Below are 17,210 nucleotides of genomic sequence, written 5' to 3'. Positions count from 1 at the left end.
GCCGGGTTCGTAGCGCAGCGTAGCGCTAACCACTCCACCACAATGCGTTACGCTTCCACATGCGCGGGTCACGTGACAGATTTGACGTCACAGCTCACTTGCCGTGCAAAAAATATATGCATTATTGAGCTCCCCCCCCCCCACCCTAAAAAAAAGTGTATTTTTATAATTTTTGCATGGTGTACAGTCTGGAAAGTACCCACATGGCAAATTTCCAGTTTGTTGCATGTCGGGAAGTACGCTAAACATTTTGAACAGACACACGTATTCACAAATTTGGCTTTTATATATATGGAGATTAGAAAAACTGTGTCATTCCTACGATTTTTTGTTTTTTCTCCAGCGTGCACTCCAAGCAAGTACAAATGCAATAACAGCAACACCGAATGTTTGGACCGACTCTATGTCTGTGATGGAGAAACTGACTGTAGCGATGGATCTGATGAAAGTGACTGTGAGAAAGGTTTGTTTAAAAAAAACATGAAATCAATTACCTGCTTGCGAATAACTTTTAAAAAATCCCCCCTTATGCAACGTGGAATCAGTTAAGGATAAAATTAAACATCAATCCATGATGTGAAAGTGTATAATTTGATCTCACTTCATCTTTTTTATAATGTATATCCTACCAGAGTGTTCCAGCAGTGAGTTCCGCTGTGCTGATAAGAAGCATTGCATCCCTGGACGTCTTTACTGTGATGGGGAGTCCGACTGTGCAGACCAGAGCGATGAGACTCCAAACTGCCAATGCCGCTCAGACCAAATGCGTTGTAATAATGGAAGCTGCCTTGGAATAGCGTTCGTGTGTGATGGAATCAACGACTGTGGAGACTATTCAGATGAAAGCAACTGCAGTGAGTAAATCATAATGGAAACTATACTTTAGCATTTTGAATGTTCTATATTGATGAATAGAAAATGTGTATCATTCCTACGAAGTCATTAATTTATGTATTTTCTCCAGCTTGCACTCCAAGAAAGTACAAATGCAATAACAGCAACACCGAATGTTTGGACTGGCTCTACGTTTGTGATGGAGAAACTGACTGCAGCGATGGATCTGATGAAAGTGACTGTGAAAGAGGTTTGTTTAAAAATATACGATCATAAAATTAACTACCTGCCCAAGGATAACTCGCAGATGGTTGTGTTATATCTACGTATTTGGGAAATTTGCATACCACGATGTAACTAGAAATGGTGTTAGAACACATTTTGAACCAATAAATGAATGTCAAAGTGTAATATTTACCCAAAACACATTGTTTATCCATGTCATACCAGAATGTTCAGAAAGTGAGTTCCGCTGTGCCGATAAGAAGCACTGCATCCCTGGACGTCTTTACTGTGATGGGGAGCCCGACTGTGCAGACCAGAGTGATGAGACGCCAAACTGCCAATGCCGCTCAGACCAAATTCTTTGTGGAAATGGAAGCTGCCTTGGAATAGTGTTCGTGTGTGATGGAGTCAACGACTGTGGAGACTATTCAGATGAAAGCAACTGCAGTGAGTTAATCATCATGTAAACTATACTTTAGCATTTTGAATGTCATATATTGATGATTAGAAAAACTGTGTCATTCCTACGAAGACGTTAATTTATGTATTGTTTTTCAGCTTGCACTCCAAGCAAGTACAAATGCAATAACAGCAACACCGAATGTTTGGACCGACTCTATGTCTGTGATGGAGAAACTGACTGTAGTGATGGATCTGATGAAAGTGACTGTGAGAAAGGTTTGTTTAACAAAAAACATGAAATCAATTAGCTGCTTGCGAATAACTTTTAAATAGTTGTTTTACCCCTATGCAACGTGGAATCAGTTAAGGATAAAATTAAACATCAATCCACGATGTGAAAGTATACTGTTTGATCTCACTTAATCTTTTTTATAATGTATATCCTACCAGAGTGTTCCAGCAGTGAGTTCCGCTGTGCCAATAAGAAGCATTGCATCCCTGGACGTCTTTACTGTGATGGGGAGCCGGACTGTGCAGACCAGAGCGATGAGACTCCAAACTGCCAATGCCGCTCAGACCAAATCCGTTGTGGCAATGGAAGCTGTCTTGGAATACCATTCGTGTGTGATGGAGTCAACGACTGTGGAGACTATTCAGATGAAAGCAACTGCAGTGAGTAAATCATAATGGAAACTATACTTTCGCATTTTTAATGTTATATATTAGTAGTGAGTCCAACTGAATCGCATACGTTGTCTTGGGGGGAGCAACACGTTTTATTAAACTCTTAGCACAACATACTCCAAGATATTAACACAACATACTCTCGGGTGGTGACCACCAAACTAACCACACTACGGCAAAACTAGACACGGTTCCACTATCCCGGTCCGGACCACAAGCTGGGTCCCGGACTGCGTGAATGGAGGCTTCTTCAAGCTTGACGTGGATCTCCTGCCTCTCCAACAGTAAGAACCCCGAGCCCCTCTGAGGGCCCCCCTTATATCGGGCCAGGCTGGGGCTGGCTCCTCCTCTCGCCCCGCCCACCTTCTCGATCTCTCTCGCTCTTGCCCGAAGGCTCTCGAGAGTTCTTCTTGGACCATGTGACCACCCATTGGCCCCCTCCATCGGTGGCCCCACTCCAGTATCATCCGGTCACATGTCCCCAGGTCAGCCAGAGTATCATGCTCCCAATGTAACCCTAGCTGGCTGACACTCTCTCGCTTTCTCAACCGCGCTTAACCAGCACTCACCCAAGCCCCCACTAGGGCTGGTACTACACCCTGTGTCCGGGGTGTACACACAACAGTATACATCCCGCCGTGGCCTCGCAAGCCCGGCACCACACAGTGACATTCCCAGTCACTAAATATTGATGAATAGAACATTTGTGTCATTCCTACTTAGTAAATAATTTCTGTCTTTTTTTCAGCTTGTACTCCAAGCAAGTACAAATGCAATAACAGCAACACCGAATGTTTGGATTGGCTCTACGTTTGTGATGGAGAAACTGACTGTAGTGATGGATCTGATGAAAGTGACTGTGAGAAAGGTTTGTTTAACAAACAACATGAAATCAATTACCTGCTTGCGATTAACTTTAAAATTGTTGTTTTTTCCCCTATGCAACGTAGAATCAGTTAAGGATAAAATTATACATCAATCCATAATGTGAACGTATACAATTTGATCTCACTTCATCTTTTTTATAATGTATATCCTACCAGAGTGTTCCAGCAGTGAGTTCCGCTGTACCGATAAGAAGAATTGCATCCCTGGACGTCTTTACTGTGATGGGGAGCCCGACTGTGCAGACCAGAGCGATGAGACTCCAAACTGCCAATGCCGCTCAGACCAAATGCGTTGCGGTAATGCGAGCTGCCTTGGAATAGTGTTCGTGTGTGATGGAGTCAACGACTGTGGAGACTATTCAGATGAAAGCAACTGCAGTGAGTAAATCATAATGGAAACTATACTTTCACATTTTTATGTTATATATTAGTAGTGAGTCCAACTGAGTCGCATACGTTGTCTTGGGGGGAGCAACACCTTTTATTAAACTCTTAGCACAACATACTCCAAGATATTAACACAACATACTCTCGGGTGGTGACCACCAAACTAACCACACTATAGCAAAACTAGACACGGTTCCACTATCCCGGTCTGGACCACAAGCTGGGTCCTGGACCGCGTGAATGGAGGCTTCTTCAAGCTTGACGTGGATCTCCTGCCTCTCCAACAGTAAGAACCCCGAGCCCCTCTCAGGGCCCCCCTTATATCGGGCCAGGCTGGGGCTGGCTCCTCCTCTCGCCCCGCCCACCTTCTCGATCTCTCTCGCTCTTGCCCGAAGGCTCTCGAGAGTTCTTCTTGGACCATGTGACCACCCATTGGCCCCCTCCACCGGTGGCCCCACTCCAGTATCATCCGGTCACATGTCACCAGGTCAGCCAGAGTATCATGCTCCCAATGTAACCCTAGCTGGCTGACACTCTTTCGCTTTCTCAACCGCGTTTAACCAGCACTCACCCAAGCCCCCACTAGGGCTGGTACTACACCCCGTGTCCGGGGTGTACACACAACAGTATACATCCTGCCGTGGCCTCGCAAGCCCGGCACCACACAGTGACATTCCCAGTCACTAAATATTGATGAATAGAACATTTGTGTCATTCCTACGAAGTCATTAATTTCTGTTTTTTTTCAGCTTGCACTCCAAGCAAGTACAAATGCAATAACTGCAACACCGAATGTTTGGATTGGCTCTACGTTTGTGATGGAGAAACTGACTGTAGTGATGGATCTGATGAAAGTGACTGTGAGAAAGGTTTGTTTAACAAACAACATGAAATCAATTACCTGCTTGCGATTAACTTTGAAATTGTTGTTTTTTCCCCTATGCAACGTAGAATCAGTTGAGGATAAAATTATACATCAATCCATAATGTGAACGTATACAATTTGATCTCACTTCATCTTTTTTATAATGTATATCCTACCAGAGTGTTCCAGCAGTGAGTTCCGCTGTGCCGATAAGAAGCATTGCATCCCTGGACGTCTTTACTGTGATGGGGAGCCGGACTGTGCAGACCAGAGCGATGAGACTCCAAACTGCCAATGCCGCTCAGACCAAATCCGTTGTGGCAATGGAAGCTGTCTTGGAATAGCATTCGTGTGTGATGGAGTCAACGACTGTGGAGACTATTCAGATGAAAGCAACTGCAGTGAGTAAATCATAATGGAAACTATACTTTCACATTTTTAATGTTATATATTAGTAGCGACTCCAACTGAGTCGCATACGTTGTCTTGGGGGGAACAACACGTTTTATTAAACTCTTAGCACAACATACTCCAAGATATTAACACAACATACTCTCGGGTGGTGACCACCAAACTAACCACACTATAGCAAAACTAGACACGGTTCCACTATCCCGGTCTGGACCACAAGCTGGGTCCCGGACCGCGTGAATGGAGGCTTCTTCAAGCTTGACGTGGATCTCCTGCCTCTCCAACAGTAAGAACCCCGAGCCCCTCTCAGGGCCCCCCTTATATCGGGCCAGGCTGGGGCTGGCTCCTCCTCTCGCCCCGCCCACCTTCTCGATCTCTCTCGCTCTTGCCCAAAGGCTCTCGAGAGTTCTTCTTGGACCATGTGACCACCCATTGGCCCCCTCCACCGGTGGCCCCACTCCAGTATCATCCGGTCACATGTCCCCAGGTCAGCCAGAGTATCATGCTCCCAATGTAACCCTAGCTGGCTGACACTCTCTCGCTTTCTCAACCGTGTTTAACCAGCACTCACCCAAGCCCCCACTAGGGCTGGTACTACACCCCGTGTCTGGGGTGTACACACAACAGTATACATCCCGCCGTGGCCTCGCAAGCCCGGCACCACACAGTGACATTCCCAGTCACTAAATATTGATGAATAGAACATTTGTGTCATTCCTACGAAGTAATTAATTTCTGTTTTTTTTTCAGCTTGCACTCCAAGCAAGTACAAATGCAATAACAGCAACACCGAATGTCTGGATTGGCTCTACGTTTGTGATGGAGAAACTGACTGTAGTGATGGATCTGATGAAAGTGACTGTGAGAAAGGTTTGTTTAACAAACAACATGAAATCAATTACCTGCTTGCGATTAACTTTAAAATTGTTGTTTTTTCCCCTATGCAACGTAGAATCAGTTAAGGATAAAATTATACATCAATCCATAATGTGAACGTATACAATTTGATCTCACTTCATCTTTTTTATAATGTATATCCTACCAGAGTGTTCCAGCAGTGAGTTCCGCTGTACCGATAAGAAGAATTGCATCCCTGGACGTCTTTACTGTGATGGGGAGCCCGACTGTGCAGACCAGAGCGATGAGACTCCAAACTGCCAATGCCGCTCAGACCAAATGCGTTGTGATAATGGAAGCTGCCTTGGAATAGTGTTCGTGTGTGATGGAGTCAACGACTGTGGAGACTATTCAGATGAAAGCAAGTGCAGTGAGTAAATCATAATGGAAACTATATTTTAGCATTTTTAATGTCATATATTGATGAATAGAAAATTTGTATCATTCCTACCAAATTATGAATTAATGTTTTTTTTTTCTCCAGCTTGCACTCCAAGCAAGTACAAATGCAATAGCAGCAACACCGAATGTTTGGACTGGATCTACGTTTGTGATGGAGAAACTGACTGTAGTGATGGATCTGATGAAAGTGACTGTGAAAGAGGTTTGTTTCAAAATATATGATCATGAAATTAATTACCTGCCCAAGGATAACTCGCAGATGGTTGTGTTGTTTCTATGTATTTGGGAAATGTGCATACCATAAAGTAACTGAAAATGATGTTAGGACAAATTAGGAACCAATAAATGAATGTTACTGGTAGGAACCCACGGGTTCCACCAGCCCACAGGGGATTATTGTGTCCGTCGTGCAGGGAGGGTCTGGGTGGGGAGGGAGGGACTGGGTGGGGAGGGGAGGGTGGGGAGGGGCTGGGTGGGGAGGGTGGGGCTGGGTAGGGAGGGAAGGGTGGGGAGGGGCTGGGTGGGGAGGGGCTGGGTGGGGGGTGGGGCTGGGTGGGGAGGGGCTGGTCACCCCGTGGTGCCTTTATAAAATTCAACGTTTAACCTACTCAGGCCGGCTTGTGCCCGCCCTCACAGTCGGGCATATTGGCGGAATACACCACGCCGCCGTTGACCCTGGCCATTGACCAAGCAACCCAACGTTCCTACCAGATCCCTCCGCAGGAATGTGTTAAAGTAATATTTACCTAATACACATTGTTTATCCATGTCATACCAGAATGTTCAGAAAGTGAGTTCCGCTGTGCCGATAAGAAGCACTGTATCCCTGGACGTCTTTACTGTGATGGAGAGGCCGACTGTACAGACCAGAGCGATGAGACTTCAAACTGCCAATGCCGCTCAGACCAAATCCGTTGTGGCAATGGAACCTGCCTTGCAATAGCGTTCGTGTGTGATGGAGTCAACGACTGTGGAGACTATTCAGATGAAAGCAACTGCAGTGAGTTAATCATCATGTAAACTATTCTTTAGCATTTTGAATGTCATATATTGATGATGAGAAAAATGCTGTCATTCCTACGAAGTAATTAATTTATGTATTTTTTCAGCTTGCACTCCAAGCAAGTACAAATGCAATAACAGCAACATCGAATGTTTGGACTGGCCCTACGTTTGTGATGGAGAATCTGACTGTAGCGATGGCTCGGATGAAAGTGACTGTGAGAAAGGTTTGTTTAACAAAAAACATGAAATCAATTACCTGCTTGCGAATAACTTTAAAATAGTTTTTTTCCCCTATGCAACGTAGAATCAGTTCAGTATTAAATTAAACATCAATCTATGATGTGAAAGTATACAATTTGATCTCACTTCATCTTTTTTATAATGTATATCCTACCAGAGTGTTCCAGTAGTGAGTTCCGCTGTGCTAACAAGAAGCAATGCATCCCTGGACGTCTTTACTGTGATGGGGAGGCCGACTGTCCAGACCAGAGCGATGAAACTCCCAGCTGCCATTGCCTCCCAGAGCTGCAACTTCCTTGTGGCAATGGGACCTGCCTGGCAAAGGAGAGCTTCTGTGATGGAGTCAACGACTGTGGGGACTACTCAGATGAGACCAACTGCAGTGAGTTTAGAATCGTTGTCTTTTTAAGCATTAAAGGGTTGATTATTCAAAGTGGATTCCCTCTGAGTTAATCACTGTGTATTTAAATTTGTGCGTGTTACTTTTTTCCTGCAGCTTGCTCTCCAAGTCAGTTCACATGCAGTAGCAGCAGGCAATGCCTTGACTCGATGTTTGTTTCTGATGGAGACACAGACTGCAGCGATGGATCGGATGAAGATGAATTCGGTACATTTTAAACTAAAGGAAAAAAATGTCGTGCCATTTTTATGAATCTTGATAAAGAACCCCATTTCCTATTAAATATATTAATACAAATTGACTACAATAACACATTAACTATTAGAAATAATGTTTCATGAACATGAACGTTATCTTTGACAATCCAGATGGTAATGTGGCTTCAATTCGTAATGTGAAAGTATCATATTGGATCTCACGTTATCTTATAAAATAATCTATATCTTACCAGGATGTTCAATCAGTGAGTTCCGCTGTGCTAACAAGAAGCAGTGCATACCTGGATGGTTTTACTGCAATGGGGAGCCAGATTGCATGGACCAGAGCGATGAGACTCTGGACTGTCAATGCCGCTCAGACCAAATTCGTTGTGGCAATGGAACCTGCCTTGGAATAGTGTTCGTGTGTGATGGAGTCAACGATTGTGGAGACTACTCAGATGAGGACAACTGCAGTGAGTCAAATGTCTATCAAAATATTAAACAATGTATCTGAATAATGCGTACTACTTTGGTAAACCATTGCTTACAATCAATATTTGCACATGCCTTTTTCTTGCAGCTTGTTCTCCAAGCCAATTCACATGCAAGAGCGGCAGACTGTGCGTGGACTCGATGTTTGTTTGTGATGGAGAAACGGACTGCAGTGATGGATCAGATGAAATTGGCTGTGATAAAGGTACCTCTCGTCACGATTGCTCTTTGAAACTTTTATTGTAAAAAATGTGTAATAGTGTTCCAGGAGACTCGACACCGGGGTTGGAGGCACACGTATTTATTCCGTGTCGGTACAGTACAGCACTGACATACAACACTGGAGGGGATATCGGCCCCCTCACCCGTCTAACTGGGGATACACTTCTAGCTATGCCTAGCCTACCCCTGGGTCCTCCACTAACGGGCTAGGGAAGGCTAGCTAGCCCGACACTGGTAAGTCGGGCTCACGGTACCCGGAGTCCCAGACCAGCTCTTACAAGAGCACCGGCTCTGGCTCTCGGGACCACGCCGCTGGCTCGATCCTGTCCGGCCCTGACAAGGGCGGCGATCCAGGGGAGTCCAGGGCTCTATCTATGACGATCTTCGATCTTCACTGGTTAGCTTCAACATCTCTCCCTGAGCCCTCCGGCTCATCCCCTTTTATACCAAAACCCCCGCTGAGGGGTGGGGCCCCGGGGGATCCCAGCTCCGAGTCGGCCCCCCAGGCTGCCCGATGCGGACGTCGCTGGGAGCACCTGCCCGTGCACCGACATAGTCACGCCCACTGTGTTTCTTTCCCATCTGATCCCATTGTATACAGCCTCTCCGTAACACCCCTACAAGTGCATGCTTCATCATGGTCCTCAAAATACACACATCATATTACTCCCAACAAAATAAATGTATGTAAGATGTTCGAAGCAAAAATCAACACCAATAGTTGTCTTATCATGTGACAACCCAGATTGTGCACTGAATGAGTTCCGATGTGCTGACAAGAAGCAATGCATCTCTGGACATCTTTACTGTGATGGGGAGGCCGACTGTGCAGACCAGAGCGATGAAACTCCCCGCTGCAATTGCCTCCCAAAGCTGCAAATGCCTTGTGGCAATGGGACCTGCCTGGCAAAGGAGAGCTTCTGTGATGGAGTCAACGACTGTGGGGACTACTCAGATGAGGCCAACTGCAGTGAGTGTAATGTCTTTCCAATTGAAAACAATGTATATCACTTGTGTAATGTCTTTCCAATTGAAAAAAATGTATGTCACTTAAATAAGTCGTGCTACATAAACTATTGTTTAAAAATTGCTTCTCATTTTCCTTGCAGCTTGTTCATCAATCCAGTTCACGTGCAGGAGCAGCAGGCTATGCGTGGACTCGATGTTTGTTTGTGATGGAGAAACGGACTGCAGTGATGGATCAGATGAAATTGGCTGTGATAAAGGTACCTTTCATCACGATTGCACTTTGAAACTTTTATTGTAAAAAGTGCATGCTTCATCATAGTCCTCAAGATACACACATCATATTACTCCCAACAAAATAAATGTATGTAAGATGTTCGAAGCAAAAACCAACACCAATAGTTGTCTTATCATGTGACAACACAGATTGTGCACTGAATGAGTTCCGCTGTGCTGACAAGAAGCAATGCATCTCTGGACATCTTTACTGTGATGGGGAGGCCGACTGTGCAGACCAGAGCGATGAAACTCCCAGCTGCCATTGCCTCCCAGAGCTGCAACTGTCTTGTGGCAATGGGACCTGCCTGGCCAAGGAGAGCTTCTGTGATGGAGTCAACGACTGTGGGGATTACTCAGATGAGGCCAACTGCAGTGAGTTTAGAATCGTTGTCTTTTTAAGCATTAAAGGGTTGATTATTCAAAGTGGATTCCTGCTGAGTTAATCACTGTGTATTGAAATCTGTGCGTGTTACTTTTTTCCTGCAGCTTGCTCTCCAAGTCAGTTCACATGCAGAAGCAGCAGGCAATGCCTTGACTCGATGTTTGTTTTTGATGGAGACACAGACTGCAGCGATGGATCGGATGAAGATGAATTAGGTACATTTTAAACTAAAGAAAAAAAATGTCGTGCCATTTTTATGAATCTTGATAAAGAACCCCATTTCCTATTAAATATATTAATACAAATTGACTACAATAACACATTAACTATGAAAAATAATGTTTCATAAACATGAACGTTATCTTTGACAATCCAGATGGTAATGTGGCTTCAATTCGTAATGTGAAAGTATCATATTGGATCTCACGTTATCTTATAAAATAATCTATATCTTACCAGGATGTTCAATCAGTGAGTTCCGCTGTGCTAACAAGAAGCAGTGCATACCTGGATGGTTTTACTGCAATGGAGAGGCCGACTGTGCAGACCAGAGCGATGAGACTCCCAGCTGCCAGTGCCTCCCAGAGCTGCAACTTCCGTGTGGCAATGGGACCTGCCTGGCAAAGGAGAGCTTCTGTGATGGAGTCAACGACTGTGGAGACTACTCAGATGAGGCCAACTGCAGTGAGTTTAATGTCTTTCCAATTGGAAACAATGAACAATTAAATAAGTCGTGTTACATAAACTATCGTTTCATAATTTCTTCTCATTTTCTGTGCAGCTTGTTCACCAATTCAGTTCACGTGCAGGAGCAGCAGGCTGTGCGTGGACTCGATGTTTGTTTGTGATGGAGAAACGGACTGCAGTGATGGATCAGATGAAATTGGCTGCGATATTGGTAACTTTAATATAGTTTTATACTCTAACGAATGTATTAAAATTAAAAGTGATTTAACCTCATCCTAAAGAGCCACGGGTCCTTGTACCACCAACAAAGTAAATGTATGAAATTTCAAAGCAAAAAACTAAAGACCCATCAACTAACATTTGTGACAATCCAGAGTGTGCAGTGCCTAAGTTCCGCTGTGCTAACAAGAAGCAGTGCATACCTGGATGGTTTTACTGCAATGGGGAGCCAGATTGCATGGACCATAGCGATGAGAATCTGGACTGTCAATGCCAACCAGACCAAATCCGTTGTGGCAATGGAACCTGCCTTGGAATAGTGTTCGTGTGTGATGGAGTCAACGATTGTGGAGACTACTCAGATGAGGACAACTGCAGTGAGTCAAATGTCTATCAAAATATGGAACAATGTATCTGAATAATGCGTACTTCTTTGGCAAACCATTGCTTACAATCAATATTTGCACGTGCTTTTGTCTTGCAGCTTGTTCTTCAAGCCAATTCACATGCAAGAGCGGCAGGCTGTGCGTGGACTCGATGTTTGTTTGTGATGGAGAAACGGACTGCAGTGATGGATCAGATGAAATTGGCTGTGATAAAGGTACCTTTCATCACGATTGCTCTTTGAAACTTTTATTGTAAAAAGTGCATGCTTCATCATGGTCCTCAAAATACACACGTCATATTACTCCCAACAAAGTAAATGTATGATAGATTTTCGAAGTAAAACCAACACCAATAGTTGTCTTATCATGTGACAACCCAGAGTGTGCAGTGCGTGAGTTCCGATGTGCTAACAAGAAGCAGTGCATACCTGAATGGTTTTATTGCAATGGAGAGGCCGATTGTGCAGACCAGAGCGATGAGACTCCCAGCTGCCATTGCCTCCCAGACCAACAGCTGCCTTGTGGCAATGGGACCTGCCTGGCAAAGGAGAGCTTCTGTGATGGAGTCAACGACTGTGGAGACTACTCAGATGAGGCCAACTGCAGTGAGTTTAATGTCTTTCCAATTGAAAACAATGAACAATTAAATAAGTCGTGTTACATAAACTATCGTTTCATAATTTCTTTTCATTTTCTGTGCAGCTTGTTCACCAATTCAGTTCACGTGCAGGAGCAGCAGGCTGTGCGTGGACTCGATGTTTGTTTGTGATGGAGAAACGGACTGCAGTGATGGATCAGATGAAATTGGCTGTGATAAAGGTACCTTTCATCACGATTGCTCTTTGAAACTTTTATTGTAAAAAGTGCATGCTTCATCATGGTCCTCAAAATACACACGTCATATTACTCCCAACAAAGTAAATGTATGATAGATTTTCGAAGTAAAACCAACACCAATAGTTGTCTTATCATGTGACAACCCAGAGTGTGCAGTGCGTGAGTTCCGATGTGCTAACAAGAAGCAGTGCATACCTGAATGGTTTTATTGCAATGGAGAGGCCGATTGTGCAGACCAGAGCGATGAGACTCCCAGCTGCCATTGCCTCCCAGACCAACAGCTGCCTTGTGGCAATGGGACCTGCCTGGCAAAGGAGAGCTTCTGTGATGGAGTCAACGACTGTGGAGACTACTCAGATGAGGCCAACTGCAGTGAGTTTAATGTCTTTCCAATTGAAAACAATGAACAATTAAATAAGTCGTGTTACATAAACTATCGTTTCATAATTTCTTTTCATTTTCTGTGCAGCATGTTCACCAATTCAGTTCACGTGCAGGAGCAGCAGGCTGTGCGTGGACTCGATGTTTGTTTGTGATGGAGAAACGGACTGCAGTGATGGATCAGATGAAATTGGCTGTGATAAAGGTACCTTTCATCACGATTGCTCTTTGAAACTGTTATTGTAAAAAGTGCATACTTCATCATGGTCCTCAAAATACACACGTCATATTACTCCCAACAAAGTAAATGTATGATAGATTTTCGAAGTAAAACCAACACCAATAGTTGTCTTATCATGTGACAACCCAGAGTGTGCAGTGCGTGAGTTCCGATGTGCTAACAAGAAGCAGTGCATACCTGAATGGTTTTATTGCAATGGAGAGGCCGATTGTGCAGACCAGAGCGATGAGACTCCCAGCTGCCATTGCCTCCCAGACCAACAGCTGCCTTGTGGCAATGGGACCTGCCTGGCAAAGGAGAGCTTCTGTGATGGAGTCAACGACTGTGGAGACTACTCAGATGAGGCCAACTGCAGTGAGTTTAATGTCTTTCCAATTGAAAACAATGAACAATTAAATAAGTCGTGTTACATAAACTATCGTTTCATAATTTCTTTTCATTTTCTGTGCAGCTTGTTCACCAATTCAGTTCACGTGCAGGAGCAGCAGGCTGTGCGTGGACTCGATGTTTGTTTGTGATGGAGAAACGGACTGCAGTGATGGATCAGATGAAATTGGCTGTGATAAAGGTACCTTTCATCACGATTGCTCTTTGAAACTTTTATTGTAAAAAGTGCATGCTTCATCATGGTCCTCAAAATACACAAGTCATATTACTCCCAACAAAGTAAATGTATGATAGATTTTCGAAGTAAAACCAACACCAATAGTTGTCTTATCATGTGACAACCCAGAGTGTGCAGTGCGTGAGTTCCGATGTGCTAACAAGAAGCAGTGCATACCTGAATGGTTTTATTGCAATGGAGAGGCCGATTGTGCAGACCAGAGCGATGAGACTCCCAGCTGCCATTGCCTCCCAGACCAACAGCTGCCTTGTGGCAATGGGACCTGCCTGGCAAAGGAGAGCTTCTGTGATGGAGTCAACGACTGTGGAGACTACTCAGATGAGGCCAACTGCAGTGAGTTTAATGTCTTTCCAATTGAAAACAATGAACAATTAAATAAGTCGTGTTACATAAACTATCGTTTCATAATTTCTTTTCATTTTCTGTGCAGCATGTTCACCAATTCAGTTCACGTGCAGGAGCAGCAGGCTGTGCGTGGACTCGATGTTTGTTTGTGATGGAGAAACGGACTGCAGTGATGGATCAGATGAAATTGGCTGTGATAAAGGTACCTTTCATCACGATTGCTCTTTGAAACTGTTATTGTAAAAAGTGCATGCTTCATCATGGTCCTCAAAATACACACGTCATATTACTCCCAACAAAGTAAATGTATGATAGATTTTCGAAGTAAAACCAACACCAATAGTTGTCTTATCATGTGACAACCCAGAGTGTGCAGTGCGTGAGTTCGGATGTGCTAACAAGAAGCAGTGCATACCTGAATGGTTTTATTGCAATGGAGAGGCCGATTGTGCAGACCAGAGCGATGAGACTCCCAGCTGCCATTGCCTCCCAGACCAACAGCTGCCTTGTGGCAATGGGACCTGCCTGGCAAAGGAGAGCTTCTGTGATGGAGTCAACGACTGTGGAGACTACTCAGATGAGGCCAACTGCAGTGAGTTTAATGTCTTTCCAATTGAAAACAATGAACAATTAAATAAGTCGTGTTACATAAACTATCGTTTCATAATTTCTTTTCATTTTCTGTGCAGCTTGTTCACCAATTCAGTTCACGTGCAGGAGCAGCAGGCTGTGCGTGGACTCGATGTTTGTTTGTGATGGAGCAACGGACTGCAGTGATGGATCTGATGAAATTGGCTGTGATAAAGGTACCTTTTCATCACGAATGTACTTTTTCTAACTGTCGTAATTTTTTTAAATGATGCTTCATTATGGTCCTTTAAAGACACAACTCGTATTACTCCCAACAAAATTAATACATGAAAGGTTTTCGAAGTAAAAAACTAACACCAATAGTTGTCTATCATGTGACAACCCAGAGTGTGCAGTGAATGAGTTCCGCTGTGCTAACAAGAAGCAATGCATCTCTGGGCGGTTTTACTGCAATGGAGAGCCGGACTGCATGGACATGAGCGATGAGACTCCGAACTGCTGGTGCCACACAGACCAACAGCTGTCTTGTGGAAATGGGACCTGCCTTGCAAAGGAGAGCTTCTGTGATGGAGTCAATGACTGTGGGGACTACTCAGATGAGGCCAACTGCAGTGAGTGTAATGTCTTTCCAATTGAAAACAATGTATATCACTTGTGTAATGTCTTTCCAATTGAAAACAATGTATATCACTTAAATAAGTCGTGCTACATAAACTATTGTTTAAAAATTGCTTCTCATTTTCCTTGCAGCTTGTTCATCAATCCAGTTCACATGCAGGAGCAGCAGGCTGTGCGTGGACTCGATGTTTGTTTGTGATGGAGAAACGGACTGCAGTGATGGATCAGATGAAATTAGCTGTGATAAAGGTACCTTTCATCACGATTGCTCTTTGAAACTGTTATTGTAAAAAGTGCATGCTTCATCATGGTCCTCAAAATACACACGTCATATTACTCCCAACAAAGTAAATGTATGATAGATTTTCGAAGTAAAACCAACACCAATAGTTGTCTTATCATGTGACAACCCAGAGTGTGCAGTGCGTGAGTTCGGATGTGCTAACAAGAAGCAGTGCATACCTGGATGGTTTTATTGCAATGGAGAGGCCGACTGTGCAGACCAGAGCGATGAAACTCCAAACTGCCAATGCCGCTCAGACCAAATCCGTTGTGGCAATGGTAACTGCCTTGGAATAGTGTTTGTGTGTGATGGAGTCAACGACTGTGGAGACTACTCAGATGAGGACAACTGCAGTGAGTGGCTTAAACTCAAAATTTTCATTTTTGAGCCACCAAACCTTTGGAAAATATTACATTATTGATCAAACCTTAATTAAAAATTCACCTAAAGTGTGCTAATGTGTGCCTTGCAGCCTGTGTTGATGGGGACTTTCAGTGCAAAAGCAGTGGATGCGTTCCGCTTTCTCTTGTTTGTGATGGCGAAGTGGACTGTGTAGATGGCTCGGATGAAGCTTTATTTTTATGCAGACCAGGTAAGCCAGTGTATCTCCTCAGTCTTTTTCAAAATAAAAATAGTTTAATGCTTTTTGCCTGCCACTGTGAGTAGATGTTGCTGTACGTTGACATTTACATTGACACTGTTTTGTCCTTCGTGTATTACAGCAAAGTATAATTTTAGAGCAATGTTGAATTTTGATCCATCTCTGAACATCAATCAATTGGAGAATGAGGTGAGAATCTTGGTTATCTTATGGACAATGCGACCAATATTTTTCAGATACTTTTATACTTGGTGGGCAATAATGGAATCCTTGTATTGAACTGTTTTTTACATTATTAATGAGTTTTTTTCTCCTCCTAAATGACAGATACAAATACACATGAAGAATGCACTACCAAAGCAGAATGTGAAGATACATTATAAGCAACTTCCCTAAACACTTTTTAAAATTGAAACGCAGAGAATTTCTCCACCAAATAACCACAACTAGTTGTTTTAAAGCAATTATAACTATATACAATACAATACTGTATGGAACACTTAAAAAAAATGCAGTACTTTTGAGAGCATCAAACACACCCCCATGTACGCAAACGGCGTCCTTTTGGGGTCCTCTGGTCTAACACAATTTGAGACGAGGTTCCAAAGAAAGCTGTCTCTGGTGTGGACCTATCAGTTTCAAAGACAATGCATATATTATCAGAGTATGTTTTTTTTTCATTCTGACCACAAGTATTGTGGTTAATGCAGACATGATTCCTTGTAAAAGGTTTCAGTTTGGTGTTTTAACATCTTAACACCTGTTATGTTGCCAGAAAAAAAGTGGAAAACCGATTATCATATTTTGGTACTGGCAAAGGAGGTCCTATTATGTAGTTTTATGATGTTCAGGTGGTTATTGGAAATAAAATTCAAGACAACATTTACTTGTGTCCAAATACTTTAACAAATTTCCCGAAACTCATTGCTGAGTCGGACACCACACGGGTCTATCCAGCTCTCTCTGGATTGGCGACGATAAAAAAAAACAAGGTAAAGGTGCAGACCTGCAATTACTTGCTCACGGCACTGCTGACGGAAGGGGCCTCCACTCGAGGAGGCTATGGAGAACTCTGGAGGGTTATTAATGGCCTACTCTTCCACACTGGCCAGACATCTTGGAGGAAATAGCCACATTACATCGCCACACGTGAATCTGCAGCTGGGTGAACAGGCAGGGGGTATTGTGAAACTTGCTGAGCTGGGGATCCAACCGA

At 43.7% G+C, this 17,210-nt stretch overlaps 1 protein-coding gene across 1 annotated transcript in view; it reads left to right on the top strand.

Annotated features, from left to right (window-relative positions):
• LOC133339999 (low-density lipoprotein receptor-related protein-like) overlaps positions 1 to 16,876 on the top strand; it is a 77,257-nt gene extending 60,381 nt beyond the window's left edge. The window contains exons 16-58 of the mRNA XM_061548098.1: positions 344 to 463; positions 633 to 854; positions 965 to 1,084; positions 1,285 to 1,506; positions 1,618 to 1,737; positions 1,912 to 2,133; positions 2,894 to 3,013; positions 3,189 to 3,410; positions 4,169 to 4,288; positions 4,464 to 4,685; positions 5,446 to 5,565; positions 5,741 to 5,962; positions 6,077 to 6,196; positions 6,773 to 6,994; positions 7,104 to 7,223; positions 7,397 to 7,621; positions 7,736 to 7,846; positions 8,091 to 8,312; positions 8,420 to 8,536; positions 9,299 to 9,523; positions 9,663 to 9,779; positions 9,946 to 10,170; positions 10,285 to 10,395; positions 10,640 to 10,864; positions 10,962 to 11,078; positions 11,242 to 11,463; positions 11,571 to 11,687; positions 11,853 to 12,077; positions 12,175 to 12,291; positions 12,457 to 12,681; positions 12,779 to 12,895; positions 13,061 to 13,285; positions 13,383 to 13,499; positions 13,665 to 13,889; positions 13,987 to 14,103; positions 14,269 to 14,493; positions 14,591 to 14,707; positions 14,879 to 15,103; positions 15,243 to 15,359; positions 15,525 to 15,746; positions 15,866 to 15,985; positions 16,116 to 16,183; positions 16,322 to 16,876. Of these exons, the coding sequence (XP_061404082.1) occupies positions 344 to 463; positions 633 to 854; positions 965 to 1,084; positions 1,285 to 1,506; positions 1,618 to 1,737; positions 1,912 to 2,133; positions 2,894 to 3,013; positions 3,189 to 3,410; positions 4,169 to 4,288; positions 4,464 to 4,685; positions 5,446 to 5,565; positions 5,741 to 5,962; positions 6,077 to 6,196; positions 6,773 to 6,994; positions 7,104 to 7,223; positions 7,397 to 7,621; positions 7,736 to 7,846; positions 8,091 to 8,312; positions 8,420 to 8,536; positions 9,299 to 9,523; positions 9,663 to 9,779; positions 9,946 to 10,170; positions 10,285 to 10,395; positions 10,640 to 10,864; positions 10,962 to 11,078; positions 11,242 to 11,463; positions 11,571 to 11,687; positions 11,853 to 12,077; positions 12,175 to 12,291; positions 12,457 to 12,681; positions 12,779 to 12,895; positions 13,061 to 13,285; positions 13,383 to 13,499; positions 13,665 to 13,889; positions 13,987 to 14,103; positions 14,269 to 14,493; positions 14,591 to 14,707; positions 14,879 to 15,103; positions 15,243 to 15,359; positions 15,525 to 15,746; positions 15,866 to 15,985; positions 16,116 to 16,183; positions 16,322 to 16,390 (7,079 nt within the window). The 3' untranslated portion in view covers positions 16,391 to 16,876. The remainder of the gene's footprint in view (positions 1 to 343; positions 464 to 632; positions 855 to 964; positions 1,085 to 1,284; positions 1,507 to 1,617; positions 1,738 to 1,911; positions 2,134 to 2,893; positions 3,014 to 3,188; positions 3,411 to 4,168; positions 4,289 to 4,463; positions 4,686 to 5,445; positions 5,566 to 5,740; positions 5,963 to 6,076; positions 6,197 to 6,772; positions 6,995 to 7,103; positions 7,224 to 7,396; positions 7,622 to 7,735; positions 7,847 to 8,090; positions 8,313 to 8,419; positions 8,537 to 9,298; positions 9,524 to 9,662; positions 9,780 to 9,945; positions 10,171 to 10,284; positions 10,396 to 10,639; positions 10,865 to 10,961; positions 11,079 to 11,241; positions 11,464 to 11,570; positions 11,688 to 11,852; positions 12,078 to 12,174; positions 12,292 to 12,456; positions 12,682 to 12,778; positions 12,896 to 13,060; positions 13,286 to 13,382; positions 13,500 to 13,664; positions 13,890 to 13,986; positions 14,104 to 14,268; positions 14,494 to 14,590; positions 14,708 to 14,878; positions 15,104 to 15,242; positions 15,360 to 15,524; positions 15,747 to 15,865; positions 15,986 to 16,115; positions 16,184 to 16,321) is intronic.
• Positions 16,877 to 17,210: the final 334 nt, after the last annotated feature.

Source organism: Lethenteron reissneri, chromosome 9 (genome assembly GCF_015708825.2).
Source record: "Lethenteron reissneri isolate LAM-NWPU_2019-01 chromosome 9, ASM1570882v1, whole genome shotgun sequence".
NCBI lineage: Eukaryota > Metazoa > Chordata > Hyperoartia > Petromyzontiformes > Petromyzontidae > Lethenteron > Lethenteron reissneri.
This window is presented reverse-complemented; position numbering and strand designations above follow the sequence as displayed.